The 23,776-nt window shown below is 44.8% G+C and overlaps 1 protein-coding gene across 2 annotated transcripts in view; it reads right to left on the bottom strand.

Annotated features, from left to right (window-relative positions):
- The window catches only part of LOC106573430 (IQ motif and SEC7 domain-containing protein 3), a 42,927-nt gene that overhangs the window by 5,943 nt on the left and 13,208 nt on the right, over positions 1 to 23,776 (bottom strand). For both annotated transcript variants that reach the window (XM_014148479.3, XM_014148480.3), the window contains exons 3-11: positions 23,355 to 23,484; positions 22,343 to 22,693; positions 21,477 to 22,222; positions 20,108 to 20,269; positions 17,856 to 17,978; positions 8,488 to 8,654; positions 5,854 to 5,993; positions 3,984 to 4,115; positions 2,696 to 2,795 (exon numbers count right to left, since the gene is read on the bottom strand). In XM_014148479.3, coding sequence (XP_014003954.2) covers positions 2,696 to 2,795; positions 3,984 to 4,115; positions 5,854 to 5,993; positions 8,488 to 8,654; positions 17,856 to 17,978; positions 20,108 to 20,269; positions 21,477 to 22,222; positions 22,343 to 22,693; positions 23,355 to 23,484 — 2,051 coding nt within the window. The remainder of the gene's footprint in view (positions 1 to 2,695; positions 2,796 to 3,983; positions 4,116 to 5,853; positions 5,994 to 8,487; positions 8,655 to 17,855; positions 17,979 to 20,107; positions 20,270 to 21,476; positions 22,223 to 22,342; positions 22,694 to 23,354; positions 23,485 to 23,776) is intronic.

Below are 23,776 nucleotides of genomic sequence, written 5' to 3'. Positions count from 1 at the left end.
GGGCAGTCTGGCCACTCCGGCAGTTCAGGGCAGTCTGGCCACTCCGGCAGTTCAGGGCAGTCTGGCCACTCCGGCAGTTCAGGGCAGTCTGGCCACTCCGGCAGTTCAGGGCAGTCTGGCCACTCCGGCAGTTCAGGGCAGTCTGGCCACTCCGGCAGTTCAGGGCAGTCTGGCCACTCCGGCAGTTCAGGGCAGTCTGGCCACTCCGGCAGTTCAGGGCAGTCTGGCCACTCCGGCAGTTCAGGGCAGTCTGGCCACTCCGGCAGTTCAGGGCAGTCTGGCCACTCCGGCAGTTCAGGGCAGTCTGGCCACTCCGGCAGTTCAGGGCAGTCTGGCCACTCCGGCAGTTCAGGGCAGTCTGGCCACTCCGGCAGTTCAGGGCAGTCTGGCCACTCCGGCAGTTCAGGGCAGTCTGGCCACTCCGGCAGTTCAGGGCAGTCTGGCCACTCCGGCAGTTCAGGGCAGTCTGGCCACTCCGGCAGTTCAGGGCAGTCTGGCCACTCCGGCAGTTCAGGGCAGTCTGGCCACTCCGGCAGTTCAGCGCAGTCTGGCCACTCCGGCAGTTCAGCGCAGTCTGGCCACTCCGGCAGTTCAGCGCAGTCTGGCCACTCCGGCAGTTCAGCGCAGTCTGGCCACTCCGGCAGTTCAGCGCAGTCTGGCCACTCCGGCAGTTCAGCGCAGTCTGGCCACTCCGGCAGTTCAGCGCAGTCTGGCCACTCCGGCAGTTCAGCGCAGTCTGGCCACTCCGGCAGTTCAGCGCAGTCTGACCACTCCGGCAGTTCAGCGCAGTCTGGCCACTCCGGCAGTTCAGCGCAGTCTGACCACTCCGGCAGTTCAGCGCAGTCTGACCTCTCTGGCGACTGTTGACTGGCGGGCAGCTCTGACGACTGTTGACTGGCGGGCAGCTCTGACGACTGTTGACTGGCGGGCAGCTCTGACGACTGTTGACTGGCGGGCAGCTCTGACGATGACTGTTGACTGGCGGGCAGCTCTGACGATGACTGTTGACTGGCGGGCAGCTCTGACGATGACTGTTGACTGGCGGGCAGCTCTGATGATGACTGTTGACTGGCGGGCAGCTCTGACGATGACTGTTGACTGACGGGCAGCTCTGATGATGACTGTTGACTGGCGGGCAGCTCTGATGATGACTGTTGACTGGCGGGCAGCTCTGATGATGACTGTTGACTGGCGGGCAGCTCTGATGAAGACTGTTGACTGGCGAGGCAGGGTTGACGCACTTGTAGCCTGGTGCGTGGTGCTGGTACTGGGATTACCAGATTATGTACACGCACCTCCAGGCTAGTGCGGGGAGCGGGAACAGGACGAGTCGGACTGGGTTGACGCACTTCCGGGTCCGCACGAGAGACAGGAGCTGGAAACCCAGGGCTATGGAGGCGCACAGCCGGTCTAGATCTTACCTCCTGCACAACCCGCCTTGGCTGGATGGAACTAGTAGCCCTGTACGAGCGGGGTGCTCGTACAGGGCAGACTGGGCTGTGCAGGGGCCTGATGGTAGCCGTGCGTAGAGCGGGAGTTGGGTAGCCTGGTCCTCGGAGGCGTACCGGCGACCAGATGCGCTGCGCAGGCATCCTCCTACCAGGCTGGATGCCCGCTCTAGCACGGCACCTGCGAGGGGCTGGAATAACGCGCACCGGACTGTGCGTGCGTATGGGTGAGATAGTGCGCTCCTCAGCGAAACATAGCGCTCTCCACCCCATACGCTCCTCCATATAACCACGAGTAGCTGGCTTCCGGCTCTTCTTACGCCTAGCCAAACTACCCGTGTGCCCCCCCCCAAAATTTTCTTGGGGGTGCCTCTCGTGCTTCTCCTTCAGCGCGTACTTGGCCTCGTACCACCGCCTCTCTGCCTTGGCTGCCTCAATTTCCCCCTGCGGGCGTCGATAATCCCCAGCCTGATGCCAGGGTCCGGCCCCGTCCAGAACTTCCTCCCAAGTCCACTTCTCCCGCCAGTCCAACTCGAACTCCGTCTGCTCCTTCCTCTGCTGCTTGGTCCTTTGGTGGTGGGTGATTCTGTCACGGCTGTTGTCGGTGAATGAGGACCAAAACGCAGCAGGTACGTGAATGCTCATCTTGATTTTTAATTATCTTTCAAAACGAACATACAAAATAACAAAAACACGAACGATCAACAAAAACAGTCTGGTAAGGCACAAGGCGAAACACAGAACAATCACCCACAAATCACACATACAAACACACCCTAATATATGGAACTCTCAATCAAAGGCAGATAGACAACACCTGCCTTCAACTGAGAGTCCCAACCCCAATCAACCAAACATAGAAACACACAACCTAGACTAACCATAGAATACTAAACATAAACCAAAACCCGGAATTACTAAATCAAACACCCTTTACACAAAACACACCACCCCGAACCACATAAAACAAATACCCCCTGCCACGCCCTGACCAAACTACAAAACAATTAACCTTATATACTGGCCAGGACGTGACAGCTGAGCCAATTGTGCGCCGCCCTATCAGACTCCCGGTTGTGATCCAGCCCAGGATTGAACCAGGGTCTGTAGTGACACCTCTAGCACTGAGATGCAGTGCCTTAGACCATTGCGCCACTCGGGAGCTACTAGTAGTAGTGTAGTAGTACCAATAGTAGAGTAGTAGTAGTAGAGTAGTTATAGTAGTAGTAGCAAGTTGTAGTAGTTACATTCATTGCTGAAGAGGTGAAACTGCATGCCCAGTAGACCCATGGCTTTACAGAAGGTGTAGGAAGCAGAAGTCTTCTTCTTTGGACACAACTTCAGGATCTGTGTGAGGAGATAACAGAATGGACATAAGCCATACAGTGAGCACGCACACACACACACACACACACACACACACACACACACACACACACACACACACACACACACCAGGTGGGTCTAATCCTGAATGCTGATTGGTTAAAAGCGCATTCCAGACGATGTCTATTCCACAAATTACCACCGGCTAAATGTATGACTGTTCCATCTGACTGCGCAATCCACTGTCTCATCAGCCCAGCCAGACAATTAAATGAACTTGATCTCCACTATAAAAAGCATGTTGACTTTATCTCACATTTCTTTTAGACTAACATTTAGTTTTCAACAGCGAAAATTTGTATAAACCTTGCTGTCTGTCTCTCCGACATTTGCAACATTGTTTCAATATTCAAATTCGATCTCCAACTGTCCCATAGTAATGAACGTGTTTGGGTTGAGACGAGAGAGAGGCAGGCAGCGTTTTCAGCCAGTTGAAATCATGAATCAGCTGGCATCAACAACAATGGATCTATTACCGGTGTGATCATATAGCCTACCTCAAGTTTTGAAATATCATTTTTTTAAATGTCCCGAACAACAATGCATTGGCAGGTAAATTCAAGCAAAGCCAGTATGCGGTGATAATGTATTGGGCCTATAGCTTAGTGCACAAACCTCATTGCTACAGTACTGTTTTTAATTGGTTAATATTGCATAGGCTTACATTTTTTAAGTCATGTTAATACAAAATCAGAGCGGTAGATCTCGGCATGAATTTTGACTCAGAAAGTGATCTTGACTCAGAAAAGATTGGTGACCACTGATTTAGAACGAAAGACTGGGTCGCGTCTCTGGCAACCGAGCCAATAGAACGAACGACCAGCCGGCTTGGGTAGCAACCCTAGATTCGTTTTGGGACTATATCTTGTGGAAGGAAGAAAAGTATGAATAAATTCATCAGAATAACGTTTTTAATGAAAATCATTATTTGATTATGTTGGTACCGTTGTATAAAAGTGATAATGCCCGAGAAGCCGGTGTTTGGAGGATATATTGGCATGGTTTGCCAGGCACCAGTGCCAATATATCCTCCAAACACCAGCTTCTCGGGCATTATCACTTAAATAAACATTAGTCATGCTTTAACGTGTGGGTGTGTGTGTGCATGTGTCCATGCGTGCGTGTGTGTGTGCTTGTGTGTGTTCTCACCAGTATGAGGTCGTTGAAGAGGAACACCTCTCTTTGGGTGTTGGCCAGTTTCTGTTTCAGAGGTTTGTTGAAGTCTGCCACCTCGAACAAACGACAGCAGCAGACCAGCCTACGGTGGGGCACAGACAGGATCTACAGAAACACACACACACACACATACAGTTAAAGTCAGAAGTTTACATACACTTAGGTTGGAGTCATTAAAACTCGTTTTTCAACCACTACACAAATTTCTTGTTAACAAACTATAGTTTTGGCAAGTCAGTTAGGACATCTACTTTGTGCATGACACAAGTCATTTTTCCAACAATTATTTACAGACAGATTATTTCACTTATAATTCACTGTATCACAATTCCAGTGGGTCAGAAGTTTACATACACTAAGTTCACTGTGCCTTTAAACAGTTTGGAAAATTCCAGAAAATGATGTCATGGCTTTAGAAGCTTCTGATAGGCTAATTTACATAATTTGAGTCAATTGGAGGTGTACCTGTGGATGTATTTCAAAGCCGACCTTCAAACTAAGTGCTTCTTTGCTTGACATCATGGGAAAATCAAAAGAAATCAGGCAAGACCTCCGAAAAAAGTCTGGTTCATCCTTGGGAGCAATTTCCAAACACCGAAGGTACCACGTTCATCTGTACAAACAATAGTACGCAAGTATAAACACCATGGGACCACGCAGCCATCATACCGCTCAGGAAGGAGACGCGTTCTGTCTCCTAGAGATGAACGTACTTTGGTGCGAAAAGTGCAAATCAATCCCAGAACAACAGCAAAAGACCTTGTGAAGATACTGGAGGAAACAGGAACAAAAGTATCTATATCCACAGTAAAACAAGTCCTATATCGACATAACCTGAAAGGCCGCTCAGCAAGGAAGAAGTCACTGCTCCAAAAACCGGCATAAAAAAGCCAGACTACGGTTTGCAACTGCACATGGGGACAAAGATCGTACTTTTTGGAGAAATGTCCTCTGGTCTGATGAAACAAAAATAGAACTGTTTGGCCATAATGACCATCGTTATGTTTGGAGGAAGAAGCCGAAGAACACCATCCCAACCATGAAGCACGGGGGTGGCAGCATCATGTTGTGGGGGTGCTTTGCTGCAGGAGAGATAGATGGCATCATGAGGCAGGAAACTTATGTGGATATATTGAAGCAACATCTCAAGACATCATTCTGGAAGTTAAAGCTTGATCGCAAATGGGTCTTCCAAATGGACATGACCCCAAGCATACTTCCAAAGTTGTAGCAAAATGGCTTAAGGACAACAAAGTCAAGGTATTGGAGTGGCCATCTCAAAGCCCTGACCTCAATCCTATAGAACATTTGTGGGCAGAACTGAAAAAGCGTGTGCGAGCAAGGAGGCAGACAAACCTCACTCAGTTACACCAGCTCTGTCAGGAGGAATGGGCCAAAATTCACCCAACTTATTGTGGGAAGCTTGTGGAAGGCTACCTAAAACGTTTGACCCAGGTTAAACAATTTAAAGGCAATGCTAACAAATACTAATTGAGTGTATGTAAACTTATGACCCACTGGGAATGTGATGAAAGAAATAAAAGTTGAAATAAATCATTCTCTCTACTATTATTCTGACATTTCACATTCTTAAAATAAAGTGGTGATCCTAACTGACCTAAGACAGGGAATTTTTACTAGGATTAAATGTCAGGAATTGTGAAAAACTGAGTTTAAATGTATTTGGCTAAGGTGTATGTAAACTTCCGACTTCAACTGTACACCATGGGGTAAACACACACACAGACTCCACTCTCTCTTTCTATCTCTCTCACTATCTCTCACACACACACATACACAAATCTCTCTTTCTATCTCTCGCTCAGTCACACAACACACTCACAGTCTTCATGCCCAGTATGGACTGTTCCACACGGCTGACGTAGGTGACGTGGTCTTCGTTGGAGCGTAGCTCTCTCTGCTGGGTCCTCTCATAGATCCCTGTCACCATCTCCCTGGGGATGTCTGCCCCGTCGTCCACTCCTGAGGGAACAGGGACACACACTACCAGTCACACACAAGGAACTAGAGAAGGAATTCAGAAAATGAATTGCAAACTGAATTGACTCCATCCCTGGTTCAGGCTCATTGCAGGACAGGGCAGGAGTGGCTGATGTTAGGATGATCAGGGACCTCAGCCATTCGAGCCATGGCCTGTTCTCCCCACTTCCATCACTCAGATGCGGGCAGCTTCTACCCCCAGGCCATCAGGCAGCTGAATAGCCACCACTGTTCACCCCCCCCCCCCCCAACCCTTTTCTGCTTCCCCATTGGACATCCCCCCTCAACAGACATCTACCCTGCCCCCAGCCCAATGGACATGTATCATACTGAATAGCCACCACTACTCCTACCATATTATTATTATTTTATTATTAATATTATTGTTTCATTCACACCTGCACTGAGCTTAAGTATTTCACTGTACACTGCAACTACATCTGCGACCCTGTGCATGTGACAAAATAAAAATCCAATCTATCACCCTGCTGTGGCTGTATCTCACCACTAGAGGGAGAACTTGTGTTGTGTTTCAGTCAAAAGAGACTCAACAGAAGCCTCATCCCCAATAGAACATAATTATTGATGTATTTATTTCATTTAACTAGGCAAGTCAGTTAAGAACAAATTCTTATTGACAATGACGGCCTACATCGGCCAAACCCGGACGATGCTGGGCCAATTGTGCACCACCCTATGGGACTCCCAGTCACAGCCAGTTGTGATACAGCCTGGAATCAAACCAGGGTCTGTAGTGATGCCTCTAGCACTGAGATGCAGTGCTTTAGACCGCTGCGCCACTCGGAAGCGGACAGGAGTTAATCAGCCCCCAGTCCATCCTCTCTCACCCCTCGATTTGGTGTGTTCTCTAGACTCACCATCCCTGATCCCCCCACAATTCAATATGTCTCCTTCAACCAGCTGTCACTCATTCCATATGAAATTGGTCCTGTGTTGTATTAAAATATACGATGAGTATATAAAACATGAGATAGACTGAGCAGGTGAATCCAAGTGAAAGCTATGATCCCTTATTGATGTCACTTGTTAAATCCACTTGAAATCAGTGTAGATTAAGGGGAGCAGACAGGTTAGATAAGGATTTTTAAACCTTGAGATAATTGAGACATGTATTGTGTATATGTGCCATTCAGAGGGTGAATGGGAAAGACAAAATATTTAAGTGCCTTTGAACAGGGTATGATAGTAGGTGCCAGACACACCTGTTTGTGTCAAGAACTGCAACACTGCTGTTTTTTTCACACTCCAGTTTCCCGAGTGTTTCCGGTGTGTAACTTGACACAACTGTGGGAGTCAACATGGGATAGCATCCCTGTGGAACGCTTTTGACACCTTCTAGAGTCCATGCCCCGACAAGTAGAGGCTGTTCTGAGGGCGAAAGGGGGTGTAACTCAATATTAGGAAGGTGTTCCTAATGTTTGGTATACTCAGTGTACAAAGCATTGTCTGTGTGCCTGTTCTATAAATAACCGCTCCAGTGTCTCTAGTCTCTAACACCAGGCTCAGAAACGCTGTCATAAATGTTGCAAGACTTCTGCAGCTTATTATACTGAGTCAAACACACACAGGCACACACTGTCCAAAAATTACCACCGTGGACTTCAGATTATTTTTATTCTATCAGTAGGCTCAAAAGAAAAGCAAAAAAGGCAAAAACAAAGACACAACCCCCCTAACAAGCTAGGTACCGTTTAACAAGCTAGGTACCATTTAACAAGCTAGGTACCGTTTAACAAGCTAGGTACCGTTTAACAAGCTAGGTACCATTTAATAAGCTAGGTACCGTTTAACAAGCTAGGTACCGTTTAACAAGCTAGGTACCGTTTAACAAGCTAGGTACCGTTTAACAAGCTAGGTACCGTTTAATAAGCTAGGTACCGTTTAACAAGCTAGGTACCGTTTAACAAGCTAGGTACCGTTTAACAAGCTAGGTACCGTTTAATAAGCTAGGTACCGTTTAACAAGTTAGGTACCGTTTAACAAGCTAGGTACCATTTAATAAGCTAGGTACCGTTTAATAAGCTAGATACCATTTAACAAGCTAGGTACCGTTTAATAAGCTAGGTACCGTTTAACAAGCTAGGTACCGTTTAACAAGCTAGGTACCGTTTAACAAGCTAGGTACCGTTTAACAAGCTAGGTACCATTTAACAAGCTAGGTACCGTTTAATAAGCTAGGTACCGTTTAACAAGCTAGGTACCGTTTAACAAGCTAGGTACCGTTTAACAAGCTAGGTACCGTTTAATAAGCTAGGTATCGTTTAACAAGCTAGGTACCGTTTAACAAGCTAGGTACCGTTTAATAAGCTAGGTACCGTTTAACAAGCTAGGTACCGTTTAACAAGCTAGGTACCGTTTAACAAGCTAGGTACCGTTTATAGACTTGTGTGTTTCACACACGAACAACACACAGACAGACAAACACAGACACACATATACAAAGACAGCCAGTCACCTCGTAGGTTGCGTATGAAGTCGTCAAGGCCCATCTTGCGTTGAGGTTTGATGTTAGGGGAATACATATCAGTGTTGAGGAGGACCACAGCAAAGGCCAGGATGAAAATGGTGTCTGGGTTATGGAACTGCTGCACCACCTCGGGATTACACATACAATACCTCTGACTGGAGAGATGGAGAGAGAGAGAGATGTAAAGAGAGTTGTTGTTACACATACTGTACCTCTAACAGGGGGGCAGAGGGAGATATTGAAAAAGAGACAGAGAATGAGATAGTCAAAGAGAGAGACAGAGTGAAAGAGCGAGACAGTGAAAGGGACACAAAGATAAAGAGAGTGAAATAATAACAATAATAATTTGGTGGATGCATAAATGTGTCCTATTTCTGTGCACTGGACATGAATTGGATGTGTTTTTTGCATATACCAACTCCCCCTGAGAGTGGGGTCAACAGCAACCCTCACGTAATTAGGGTTAAGTGCCTTGCTCAACGGCACATCAACAGATTTTCCACTTTGTCGGCTAAGGGATTCAAACTAGCAACCTTTCTGTCTGGCCCAACACTAAATGCTAGGCTATCTGCCGAGACAGAAAGGTATTATGTTGTAATAGCCTCAGAGACAAACTGCTCGTCCATTCGTGTCATTAGTTAGTAACTATTTAATGTTTCTTTCTTAACTTCAGACATTATGTAATAGTGTTTATTTGTGGGTTCTTACATCCTGAGAAGAGATACACACATACAAGCTTCCTGAGTTTTCAGATTCTTGAGAGTCCTGCTGCACATCAAATACTCTTGACACTGGAAAGGAGCAGTATGTGTGTGTGTGTTTGTGTGAGTTCAGAAGCTGATCTCCAGGTCACTGCTAACGTATTCACAAAAGCATACAGCAGGATGGGTCTAACACTTAACCCCAGAAAAACAAAGATCTTCTTCCAGCAACCATGGGAAGCAACCTGCCATCCCCCAAGATCACTGCCAAAAATACAATACTTGAAAACATTTCCAGTTTCACATACCTAGGTAGCCACCTCTCCACCAATATCCTAATGAATAATATCCTAAGACTTCACTCAATGAGCTGTATGAGGCCATAAGAAAACAGGAAAATGCTCATCCAGCGGTGGCACTCCTAGTGGCCGGGAACTTTAATGCAGGGAAACTTCAGTCTGTTTTACCTTATTTCTACCAGCATGTTAAATGTGCAACCAGAGGAAAAAAACAAGCAAAAACAAAAAAACTAAAGAAGGAAGCACCAGTGACTCGGTCAATAAAGAAGCAGATGAAGCAGATGCTAAGCTACAGGACTGTTTTGCTAGCACTGACTGGAATATATACCGGGATTCTTCCGATGGCATTGAGGAGTACACCACATCAGTCGCTGACTTCATCAATAAGTGCATCGATGACGTCATCCCCACAGTGACCATACGTACATACCCCAACCAGAAGCCATGGTTTACAGGCAACATCCACACTGAGCTAAAGGATAGAGCTGCCGCTTTCAAGGAGCGGGACTCTAACCCAGAAGCTTATAAGAAATCTCGCTATGCCCTCCAAAGAACAATCAAACAGGCAAAGCATCAATACAGAACTAAGATTGAATCGTACTACACCAGCTCCAACGCTCATCGGATGTGGCAGGGCTTGCAAACTATTACAGACTATAAAGGGAAGCACTGCCGTGAGCTGCCCAGTGACAAGAGCCTACCATACGAGCTAAATTACTTCTATGCTCGCTTCGAGGCTAGCAACACTGAAGCATGCTGGCCAACTGGCAACTGTCTTCACTGACATTTTCAACCTGTCCCTGACTGAGTCTAATACCAACATGTTTCAAGCAGACCACCATAGTCCCTGTGCCCAAGCACACTAAGGTAACCTGCCTAAATGACTATTGACCCGTAGCATTCACGTCTGTAGCCATGAAGTGCTTTGAAAGGCTGGTCATGGCTCACATCAACACCATTATCCCAGAAACACTAGACCCACTACAATTTGCATACAGATCCACAGATGATGCAATCTCTATTGCAGTCCACACTGCCCTTTCCCACCTGGACAAAAGGAACACATACGTGAGAATGCTATTCATTGACTACAGCTCAGCACCATAGAGCCCTCAAAGCTCATCACTAAGCTAAGGACGCTGGGACTAAGCACCTCCCACCGCAACTGGATCCTGGACTTCCTGACGGGCCTCCCCCAGGTGGTAAGGGTAGGTAGCAACACATCTGCCACGCTGATCCTCAACACGGGGGCCATTAGGGGGTGCGTGCTCAGTCCCCTCCTACACTCCCTGTTCACCCACGACTGCATGGCCAGGCACGACTTCAACACCATCATTAAGTTTGCAGACGACACAACAGTGGTAGGCCTGATCACCGACAACAATGAGACAGCTTATAGGGAGGACGTTGGAAACCTGGCCATGTGGGGCCAGGATAACAACCTCTCCCTCAACGTGATCAAGATCATGATTGTGGACTACAGGAAAAGGAGGACAGAGCACCCCCCATTCCCATCAATGGGGCTGTAGTGGAGCAGGTTGAGAGCTTCAAGTTCCTTGGTGTCCACATCACCAACAAACTATCCAAACACACCAAGACAGTCGTGAAGAGGGTACGACAAAGGGGACTGAAAATATTTGGCATGCGTCCTCAGATCCTCAAAAAGTTATACAGCTACACCATCGAGAGCATCCTGACTGGTTGCATCACTGCCTGGTATGGCAACTGCTCGGCCTCTAACCACAAGGCACTACAGAGGGTAGTGTGTACGGCCCAGTACATCACCGGGGCTAAGCTTCCTGCCATCCAGGACCTCTATACCAGGCACTGTCAGAGGAAAGCCCTAAAAATTGTCAAAGACTCCAGCCACCCTAGTCATAGACTGTTCTCTCTGCTACAGCATGGCAAGCGATACTGGAGCATCAAGTCTAGGTCCAAAAGGCTTCTTAACAGCTTCTAACCCCCCCCCCCCCCCCTTTTTACGCTGCTGATACTCTGTTTACTATCTATGCATAGTCACTTTTACTCTACATATGTACATATTACCTCAATTACCTCGACTAACCTGTGCCCCGGCACATTGACTCCGTACCGGTACTCCCTGTATATAGCCTCACTACTGTTATTTTACTGCTGTTCTTTATTTATTTGTTATTTTTAACTTATCTATTTTTTACTTAACACTTATTTTTCTTAAAACTGCATTGTTGGTTAAGGGCTTGTAAGTAAGCATTTCACTGTTAGGTCTACACCTGTTGTATTCGGCATGTGACAAATAAAATTTGATTTGATGATGAAATCCAACATCAAATTGCTCGAACAAGTGCTGCCTTTGGCAAACTCAGAAACAGGATCTTCAAGGATCGCAACACTACCACCAGGAACAAAGTGGAAGTGTACAAGCTGTGATCATCTCGACCCTGCTATACAGTGCGGAAACCTGGACCGCATTTTGAAAACACATCAAACCACTTGAAAGATTCCACCAACGCTGCCTCAGGAAAATACTTAACATCAGCTGGGAAGACAGACAAACCAACATCAGTGACCTGGAGTGAACCAACTCCTCCAATATAGATGCCATCGTAATGAGACCAACTCCGATGGGCAGGTCACCTCATGAGGATGAGCGACTCAAGGCTTCCTAAACAGATCTTCTACTCACAGCTAGAGAAAAAAGTTGCATTTTGTAGTTTATTTGAAAATACCAACTTTTGAAATACTCAAGGTAGTCGAATATAGAGATTCAACTAAAGGCATCCATTGGCATCTATTTCCTCTGATATTCAAATACAGGTCTCAGAAAAACAAATAATATTTGAAGGTATTTGAATATATGCAAGTTATTTGACTGCCAAAAAACAGTTTAACAGACATTTTTCAGAATTGCTTTACATCATGCATTACATTACTCTTTACATCATTGTCATAGCCTATGATTCTTTAACGGTCATTTTAGATCTTGGTTAATCATTTAAGATGGAAATTGCATTTGATGAACATCAAGGTCTCAAACTTAAGGTCTCAAACTTAAACTCAATATTAGGAAGGTGTTCCTAATGTTTGGTAAACTCAGTGTATATGGTTCTACACAAATGGCCTAGGACATGGACATATGATAGACACATTTTTATGTACAAAATATATAATTAATAATAATAATTAACACTGAGAGTGGTAAATCAACACTGAAAGTGTGGAGTCTGTGGACCCATATAGACACTGGAAAAGTGTTCAATTAATACACTGCTTAGTGTAAAGACTTATTCAAATATTTTCAGTGTTAATTGTCATCATTTATTATATATATTATATATATAATTTTACCACCGATAATTTGCAGTGCAGTATAGTATCGCCTCTTATTTATACTTACAGTTCCCTTTTTCTACATTTTGTTATGTTACAGCCTTATTCTAAAATTGATTAAATACTTATCCTCATCAATCTATACACAATACCCCATAATGACAAAGCAAAAACAGCATTGAAGGTCCCCAAGAAAACAGTGGCTTCCATCATTCTTAAATGGAAGAAGTTTGGAACCACCAACACTTTTCCTAGAGCTGGCCGCCTGTCCAAACTGAGCAATCAGGGGAGAAGGGCCTTGGTCAGGGAGGTGACCAAGAACCTGATGGTCACTCTGACAGAGCTTCAGAGGTCCTCTGTGGAGATGGGAGAACCTTTCAGAAGGACAAACATCTCTGCAGCACTCCACCAACCAGGCCTTTATGATAGAGTGGCCAGACTGAAGCCACTCCTCAGTAAAAGGCACATGACAGCCCACTTGGAGTTTGCCAAAAGGGACCTAAAGACTATCAGACAATGAGAAACAAGATTCTCTGGTCTGATGAAACTAACATTGAACTCTCTCGCCTGTATGCCAAGCGTCACATCTGGAGGAAACCTGGCACCATCCCTACGATGAGCATGGTGGTGGCAGCATCATGCTGTGGGGATGTTTTTCAGCGTCAGGGACTGGGAGACTAGTCAGGATTGAGGGCAAGATGAATGGAGCAAAGTACAGAGAGATCCTTGATGAAAACCTACTCCAGAGCGCTGAGGACCTCAGACTGGGGTGAAGGTTCACCTTCCAACAGGACAATGACCCTAAGCACACAGCCAAGACAACGCAGGATTGGCTTCGGGACAAGTCTCTGAATGTCCTTGAGTGGCCCAGCCAGAGCTCGGACTTGAACCTGATCAAACATCTCTGGAGAGACCTGAAAATAGCTGTGCATTGATGCTCCCCATTCAACCTGAGCTTGAGGATCTGCAGAGAAGAATGGTAAAAATTCCCCAAATGCAGGTGTGCCAAGCTTGTAGCGTCACACCCAAGAGGCTATAATCAATGCCAAAGCTGCTTCAACAAAGTACTGAGTAAAGGGTCTGAATACTTATGTAAATGTGATATTTCAGTTTTTTTTCTTATATACATTCGTAGAAATGTTTAAAAACCTGCTTTTGCTTTGCCATTTTGGGGTATTGTGTGTAGATTGATGAGGGGGAAGAAACAATTTAATCAATTTTAGAATATGGCTGTAACGTAACAAAATGTGAAAAAAGTAAAGGGGTCTGAATACTTTCCGAATGCATGGTATACTGTACAACACCTAACTGTATTTGGGAAGTACACAGAAATTCTAATTCCAATTATTTTCAATACTTAAAAATATTTTATTCCCTTTCTGAATTGACTGGAACTGACTTCAACATTGGTTAGCATACTTGGGATGCAACCATGCCTAGGATTTGACCTCACAACTTCTTGGATGCCAGCAACCTGAATTTCTTGCTTCACCACCAGGTCTGTGGCCATGACAGATATCTGCCCCAGATTTATTGGCTAGAACGCATTTCTGCACTTTGCTAAAAGCTTCGGAATCAAGTCAATAAACGTGTGATTATCTAACAACACCAACAAAAATGAAGCAGCTCTCTGGAACACTTGACATTAAGACCTAGATTCAATCAGATCAAGCATAAACACGTGATTGCCAACACCTTTTTTTGGCAGTGTTGGAGTTGTAACTGCGTTAGACCTATCAAATCGGTGAGCAGCTAGCTGTCTGTGTAATCACTGTCACGAAGCCACACCAGTCCTACTCACGTTCGAATTTCAGAACGAGAAAGTGTAGGCTACTGTCACAGTCTCCACAGAAGGTGGCGCCCCTCCTCGGTCGGGCGGCGCTCGGCGGTCGTCGTCGCCGACCTACTAGCTGCCACCGATCTATGTTTCTATGTCTTTTGGTTTTGTCTGTCTGATCCGCACCTGTTTCTTGTCTGTCATTAGTTAGGTTATTTAGTGTGTCTTTTCAGTTCAGGATTTCGTGTGGAATTGTTTTATGTCAACTCTGGACAGTTGTTAGTGAGTGCTGCTCTCTTTGTTATATATATTTACCGGGCTGCGCCCCGTGCGTCTTTTGTTTTGGGAACGTGTTTTCCCTAGTTGAGTTTATGTGCGCACTGTGCCTGTCGGCTTCTTGTGTTGTTCCCGGATTTCCTATTAAAAACCACTATCACTCCGGACCTCTGTCTCCTGCACCTGACTCTGCCTCTCTACTGATCCTGGTAATCGTGACAGCTACTCTATATAGAAATAATGACAATCAGATTTAAATCATTAAAGAAAATAGTGAGGATTTCTATCAGCCTAATCGAGGTGTAGATCACATATCCTATTCCAGTGTTCCAACTAGTAAACATGCAAGTCCTGGTATAATTCCAGGAGCCACTTGTGGATTTGACAGCTCTAATGCAGTTCCACTGTCACGGATCCCTCCGGAACATTCATTACACACACCTGCCCCCTGTTCCCACTGATTAGTACTTGGTATAAGTGTGCCCTTTGGTTTCCATTGGGCTGTCGTTTATTGTTACAATGTCCGTTGGTGCGTGTTGAGTACATGTGCTGTGTGTTTTGGCTTTCGTGCCATTGTGGATTGCGCAGATGATTATGGGTCTCGTCCCGTGGGTTAATCATTCAAGGTACTCCTTGCTCTTTTGTTTTGGGTTTCTACCCTGTGTTTTGTTACGTGTTTGTTTGGTCTTCGTCCCCGTGCCTTTACACGGCACGCCGTAATTTGGGCTTAATAAAAAATATATATTACGCATTCCTGCATCGGTCTCCCGATCCTTCATGCCAACGTGACATCCACCACCGAAACAACTGCTATGCAGGTGTTTGTTAGCGCAGATCTGATAGGGCTAGATTCTAAGTGAGCATAAAAAACTGAGCTAATATGGCTTACTTGCTTAAACAAATGTGGTTTCTGCTGACAATTGAGATGTACAAACTGTCATAAGGGGATGACAAGCGGATAAGAGGCAATCTGTTATTTCGATTGAGACTTTAATGAGCGAACTAGGACGGACGTGGTCAATATAACTATTTGTTTAGCACTTTTGAAATGTACAGCGACAGAATACAGAACATGGGCCGGTCTTACAGTATTCTCCCTGTACACCAAGTCAGAACCGTGGATAAATAAAGGGTGCATATAATGAAAGCTCTTACAATATTCGATGATGACAATTCTCTAAAACAGGCTATAGGCTACATGTGCACCACCAACAGCTAACAGCTTACTACACAACATACAGCTAGTATTACTTTCTTAGCTACAGTATACATATCTCCCTGGCATATTACATCATTTATGCAGCACCATACAAGACATTTTTGGACTCACCTTTTTGTGCTGTGCTCACTTGAACAGGAAGGTGGCGCGGCAGTCCTTTGTGGGCAAACTTTATCATCAAAGTCTATCATTCTCTGGATTTATGGTGCTTTCAAGACAACTGGGAACACGTAAAAAAACAAGGTTGAATCATGATGACATCAGTGATCTTCAGGTTGGAGCTCTAGAAAGAGGCGACCTGCAATTCTAAGTTGGATGACCATTCAAAACGTATTTTCCCAGTCGGAGCTCGTTTTTTTCCAAGTTCCCAATTGTCTTGAACGCACTCAAGTCAGATTTCCCAGTTCCGAGTTTCCAGTTGTTTTGAGCGCAGCAGAAGTCATGCCGGATTGACAGCACTGCCAATGTTGAATGTTAATCCTTTTAAGCTTGGAAAAGACACCCTTAAACCCAGATTTGGGACCACACACCCACTCCACTGAATAGCAGGCTAGTGATTGCTTTGCAATGCCTGCAGTTAGCAACTGATCCCTCCTGAACCACTCATTGTTGAATTTGCGATTTCCAACTTGTTGTGTAATGTTTATGTCCAATGGCCGATGAGCACCGATACGTTTTATCTCTAATTTCTCTTCATTATTTCTCTTCATATGACAGTAGATTCTCGACTTCATTCATGTTGATGACTGCTAGCTTGCTATCAAAGCTACTGTAGATACGTGATTTGACTCAATTTTATCTGTGGCCAATGACCTTGAGCCTTCTTGGATGGGCACTTCTAACGTAACTCTGGCAGCACCCAAGGGGTTCGAATTCTCAAGCTCTACCCTTAGATTTTTCAAGGCGTAGTTTCCCCACGAGTGACAGAACATTGAACCAATCATGGCGCAACTAGAAAACATTACCAGCCCCTACGTTCCGTATTTTCCGCTGGCTGCCACACAACCACAGAAAGCACTGAGCTAGGCTAAAACACCTGCATTTTGGAGCTGCCTTACAAAATGTGGCTTTATTAACTCAATGATCATTTTTGTTATTTTTTTTACCTTGTTTGCAAACTGATATGTGACATGTATTAATGCCAAAATAACGGGTCACCACTGCTTCACATGTTGTCACATATTGCTTCACATGTTGTCACATTAACTTCACATTAAATGAGATCTCAAAAGATCACGTGCTCACATGATCACATGCAAAATGAATGTGTTTATCTGTAAAGGAATACCTCCATTAAAATGACTTCTTATGTCACCCTTATGACAGATGACATAACATCTGTTACCTAACAGACCTGTATAGCATGTCTACCCTACTACCCCCTCCCATTTCTGTATTGTGTCAACCTTGAGCTGTTCTTGTCTAATGATGTTCTGTATTATGTCATTCTGTATTATGTTTCATGTTTTGTGTGGACCCCAGGAAGAGTAGCTGCTGAATGGGGATCCTAATAAAATACCAATACCAAATACTAAAGACCCTGATCCAGGATGTAGGACACTTCTTGTTTTAGACCTGGGAGAACACTTGGTAGGTGGAATTGAGCTAATCTCTGATATTGATAGATTATCTCAGCTGCTGGGGTTATTAGTAGTTAGGTCAAATGTGGTGCGACGTCGGAACCTGCTGTTCATGAACTAGAGTGCCTAACCCTGAAGTAACCCTGATTGACTGATCAGTTTAAGGGTGTGATGTGATTGGTTGATGGGTCTGACCTGAAAGCTTCAATGAGTCTCTCCACCTTCTGGGCCTCTCCCTGGACTCTGATGTGAGACTGGAACTTCCTCAGAGCCTCATCTAGCTCCATCCCAGAGAAGTCCATCTCATCCACCACACAGCTAGAGAGACAGAGGGGGAGGAGAGGTTAGTTGCGTATGTCTCGCTCATGTCACTGTTGACGTCATTGGTGTGTGTGTGTGTGTGTGTGTGTGTGTGTGTGTGTGTGTGTGTGTGTGTGTGTGTGTGTGTGTGTGTACAACTGCTCTTGGTGTTTTTTTTCTTCCTTTTTTAGTCATAGTTTCATTACAGAACCACTGACCTGGAACACATATACACACACACACATATGCTTACACACTTAACAAATGCAAATATACAGTACATATTCTGTCCAATGGATAAGGGCAAAGAAAGCTGTGTGAGATAGAGGGGGAGTAGAGAGAAAAGAGAGAGAAGGGCGAGAGATGTAGAGAAAAACATTGTGCTGAGTGCTGTGACCTATTTTTTCTCGAAGCAAAACACACTCTCTCCTGGCTCTCTCTCTCTCTGCAGTATGAGAGCATGCATCCATGTGTGTGTGTGTGTGTGTGTGTGTGTGTGTGTGTGTGTGTGTGTGTGCTCGCATGTACAGTGGGGTCCGGAATTATTGGATCCCTTGATAAAGATCAGCAAAAAGACTGTATAAATTAAATAATACAAATACTATGCTATATTGTATGCTCAAACTACATATACTGTACTAATACAATTGCTCAGAGAAAGAGATTTTGTTTAACAAGTAATACAAAACTCCCAGAAAACTAGAGGTCAACATTTTCTGCAAACGCAATGTTCTTTTAAAGGCCAGACCGACCATTGTGGTGCATGGCCAAACAGCTCAACTTTCATGTCAACTGACCAAAGTTTGGAGGTTTGCTAAACGGCATTGTCACTTGGATTGGAACCGGTGCTTGGTCATATGACATGAAAATAGAGGTCTTTGGCCGTGCACACTAGCGGTGGGTTTGGCCTTCGAAAGAACAATGCATATGCAGAAAATACATTATCCCTACTGTAAAATCTGGTGGTGGAGCTGTGATGTTATGGGGAAAATTTGCTTCCACTAGTCCTGGGTCTTCCAGCAGGACAATAACCCCAAGCACACATCAAAATCCACAAAGAAATCGTTAATTGACCACAAAATCAACATCACACTCAAGACATGAACCCCATTGAAAACCTCTGGTTTGAATTGAAGAGGGTAGTCCATAAGCGCAGACGAAGGATGTCAAGGATCTGGAAATATTCTGTATGGAGGGATGACCTAATATCCCTCACAATGTGTTCTCCAATCTCATAAAACATTTTAGAAAAAGGCTCAGTGTCATTATCCAATATTTAGATTTTTTGTATTTTTTTGTATTACTTGTTAAACAAAATCACTTTCTCTGAGCAATTGTATTAGTATAAAATGTTAATTAAATTGAGCATACAATACTTTTGGAGCATACAATCAGTGGTGTAAAGTACTTAAGTAAAATTACTTCAAAGTACTACTTAAGTCGTTTTTTGGGGTATCTGTAATTTTGACTACTTTTACTTCACTACATTCTGAAAGAAAATAATGTACTTTTTACTCCATACATTTTCCCTGACACCCAAAAGTACTCTTTACATGTTGAATGCTAAACAGGACAGGAAAATGATCCAATTCACACACTTATCAAGATCCCTGGTCAACCCTAGTGCCTCTGATCTGGCGGACTCATAGCACACATGCTTTGTTTGTTAATTATGGCTGAGTGTTGGAGCGTGCCCCTGGCTATCCATAAATAAATAAAACAAGAAAATGGTGCTGTCTGGTTTGCTTAATATAAGGAATTTTAAATGATTCATACTTTTACTTTTGATACTTAAGTATATTTAAAATCAAATACTTTTAGACTTTTACTCAACTAGAATTTTACTGGGTGACTTTCAATTTTTACGTTTTCATTTTCTATTATTTTCTATAAATGTTCTATTAATTACTTATACTCAAGTATGACGATTGGGTACTTTTTCCACCACTGCAAACAATATACAGTAGCTCAGTATTTGTATTATTTATTTTATACAGTCTTTTTTTCTCATCTTTATCAAGGGATCCAATCATTCCAGACCCTACTGTATGTGTAAAACATACTGTATATGCCGTATGCATGCATTCAAGTGTGTATGTGTGGTTATCTGTGCATGTGTGTGTGCTATATTATGTGTGTGGACTCACTCCAAGACATCTCTGTTGAAGAGTAGCTTACTGTTCCCCAGGAACTCTCCAATCATCTGTCGGCTCAGGCCCTTCCTCTGTAGCAGGAAGTGGGCCACGCCCATGGGCGTGTCTGGGACAAAACCACGCGTGATCAGGAAGTGGATGCCTCGCTCTGGGTTCCTACAGCAGAGATAGACAGCACAGTATCGGTGTATGCATGTGTGTGTGGGTGGATGTGGATAGGACCGTAAAGTAACAGGCAACTCTCTCAGTGATGCACTTTAGCTAATTTACATTAACTACAGGCTGCAGCCCAACAGTATGTACCACTATATATAGAGAACACCTCTCTCTCTCTCTCTCTCTCTCTCTCCCTTTTCCCTCTACCCCTCTCAAGACCAGATACCTGTTCTGTGAATAATTCTGTGAGTAGCTAAAGGACAATTCGACCCTGTATGTGTCAGGGAATTGAATTGAGAATGCCTCATAAATTCCAATTCAATTCTTGAATTTGAATTGAAGTAGTAAACAGCATGCAGAATTGCAATTTTTATTTTAATTAAAGGAAATAGAATTGAATTCAGTGAAATTAAATAAAATTCAAATGCCTCTTCTATTTTAGGTATAGTCTATACAAATAAACATCTTGTACATAAAACATCAAACATGTTGTTATATATATGCATATAAAATACTGTTGAAGCAATTGATTTTCAGGACAAACTCTTAAAAGGAATGATCAAGGAAAACAAACCCACTGGGCACAGACGTCAATTCAACGTCTACTCCACGTTGGTTCAACGTAATTTCATTTAAATGACGTGGAAACAACGTTGATTCAACCATTGTGTGCCCATGGGAAACCTGTATGCAAATATTATAGGTTATTATATTTCATTAATCCCTTACATTTGGTTTAATATGGGGGAAATACTACCTTTCCCAGAATGCATTAGTTTGACCATCATGTTGACCCTTAAAAAAACAAGCCAAACAAATGAAATGGTTGGTTGAAATATAATTGGCTATTCTAAGCATTAAGGTTAAGAGTACATGAACATTGTTTCCAGAAAATTCCATATTCTTTGTTATCTGGAAGTTTGACCTTTCAGATTAAATGAAACTCTCATGTTCTCTGACTGAAAGGAATTTCTTTGAATTCTACTGAATTAAATTCTACTTCCTGTCACTCAAACTCAAATTCTACATCCTCTGGGTTGTGGCCAATTCAATTCAAATTTCAAATCATGAGTTGAATGGGAGCCCATTCCAAAATTCGGAATTGAGCACAACCCTGGTATGAGGTATATAAAGTCTGTATTTGCGCGCATATGTGTGCGTGTGTGTGTGTGTGTGTGTGTGTGTGTGTGTGTGTGTGCACACTCACACGTTGAAGAGGTTGAGTCCAATGCGATAGAGTCGTTTGCGATGCGTGTCAGTGGAGAGTGTGGGGGATCGGCAGGAGGTAGGGTCCTGGCAGCGGTCTCTAGGCAGAGAGAGGACCAGGGCCTGGAGAGCCTCAGAGGTGGGGTCCCTGGTTGACTGGGACCCTGGCTGGGACTGGGGGTGATGAGCCTTGGGGTATGTGGAGTACTGGGGGTACTGAGAATAGGAGGACTGAGTGGTATACTGGTTAGACTGGGCTGAGGTAGAGGTGGAGGTGGAACTGAGTCTCTCTGAGCCACTCTGCCCCCCCATCTCTCTCCCCTGCCCTGTCACAGTTGACCCCCTTCTCGACCCTCCTCCCTCCAACAACTCCTCACTGGGAGGGGGGGCAGGAAACTCCTCCTCACCCCTCAGCTGGGAGGTTGTTGATTGAGTCCTCACCCCTCCTCCCCTCTCTCCCCCGTCCACTGAGGCTTGCCTGCTCCCTCCCGCTCCTGTGTTGCCGTGGGTAGCAGTGGTTGTGGAGGTGGTAGTCGTGGAGACAGTGTAGTTGTTGGTGTCGATGTGAACGGTGACGTCTCTGAAGGCCATGAGCAGGGAGCTGGCACTGCGAGGCATACAGGCATTCTGTGCAGCCATCCGAAACGCCCCTGGGTCCATCAGCAGCCCCCCTGTCCCCCCCTCAACCCCCTCCGACAGGCTCCACCCACGCAGGGCCTCGTCTATCGAATGGGCAAGTGAGCGTACCTGGAATAAGAATCATAATACTAGTCATTGGAACATCTGTAAGTTTTATGATGCTACACTAGGCTTACTGTTTACTGATTCTAGACTACGCTAGGTTAAAGTGCTACATATAAAGCCCACCTGCTCTGAGAAGCAGTCCTCCAGCTGTGTGAGCGAGGGCCCGGGGCCCGGGACCGTGGAGGGGGAGGGGGGCAGGGAGGTGGAGCGTGAAGGTGGTGGTGGGGGTGTTTTGGGGCGCAGGGGAGGTCTCCCGGTCTCTAACAGGAAGCTGTGTCGCTGGGTGGGTTTTTGGTTCCGGCTGGGGTTGGGCCGGCGCAGGGAGATGCGGCGTGGCAACTTGCTCTCTGACAGAGAGTTCCGGATCTTCTGGAAGTTCTTACTGAGCTGGTACTGACGGAACGCCATCTGAATACAACACGCAGCACGTCGCGACACCAGGTGACCCCCGTACCTCTGTTCCAACTCCTCTATCTACAAACAGAGGGAGAGAGAGGAAAGAGAAGAACAGAGAAAAAGATTGTTAGTAAGGTTTTGGAGGGGAGGGATATTGTAGTCACAGAGCAATGCTACAAGCCTCCATTTGTTAAACTGGATATTTCTCCAAAATAAAAGGATAGCAGGACAAGCTCTCCTCTCCTAAAACAGTACAACAGACTCCAATCCCTCTCCATCACAGACACCAATCACTACATTACTGTGTTTCAGGGAAATAGAAGTAAAAAAGAAAGCTATTTTATCAAGATATTCTTCTGTTTCACATACAGATGTAGGATCTTAATTTGATCACCCTGTTGCAGGACAACTTTCCTGCAATGCAGGAGATTTAAAATATTTAAAAAAAAATGTATCCAGCCCTACAAAAATGTTCATTAATTACAATCCACATAATACTTCACATTTCCTGTGGCTGCAGGAGTATTTTCCAGCTGTAGCAAACTGGCACAAATTAAGATCCTACATCTCTATTCAGCAAGCAATCCCCTTTTACTTCCTCTGAGACTCAGACTCAGAGAGAGGGGGAGTGGGAAGGAGATGCAGAGAAGGGGGAGAGAGAGAGAGAGAGAGAGAGAGAAAGAAACACACACAGACGGCAGCATGGTCCGTTCCGGCCTGTATCCCGCTACACACACACCTGTTTGGTCTTGTTCTCCAGGGCAAGTTCGTAGTCGCTGGGTCCTTCTCTCCGAGCCACACCCCCTGACCCCTCTCCATCCTGTCCGTTGGAGGAATTCCCGCCCTCCAGACTCAGCAGCTGCCCATCACTATGGAAACAACAACACTCACCTTCAACCCCTGGGAAAACGTGTGTATATACACTACCGTTCAAAAGTTTGGGGTCACTGCATTTCGCTACACTCGCATTAACATCTGCTAACCATGTGTATGTGACAAATACAATTTGATTTGATTTGAGGAGTGATGGTTGCTGACAATGGGCCTCTGTACGCCTTTGTAGATGTTCTATAAAAAATCATCAATTTCCAGCTACAATAGTCATTTATAACATGAACAATGTCTACACTGTATTTATGATCAATTTGATATTATTTTAAT

The sequence above is a fragment of the Salmo salar genome, chromosome 16 (genome assembly GCF_965601325.2).
Source record: "Salmo salar chromosome 16, fSalSal1, whole genome shotgun sequence".
In the NCBI taxonomy this organism is placed as follows: Eukaryota; Metazoa; Chordata; class Actinopteri; order Salmoniformes; family Salmonidae; genus Salmo; species Salmo salar.
This window is presented reverse-complemented; position numbering and strand designations above follow the sequence as displayed.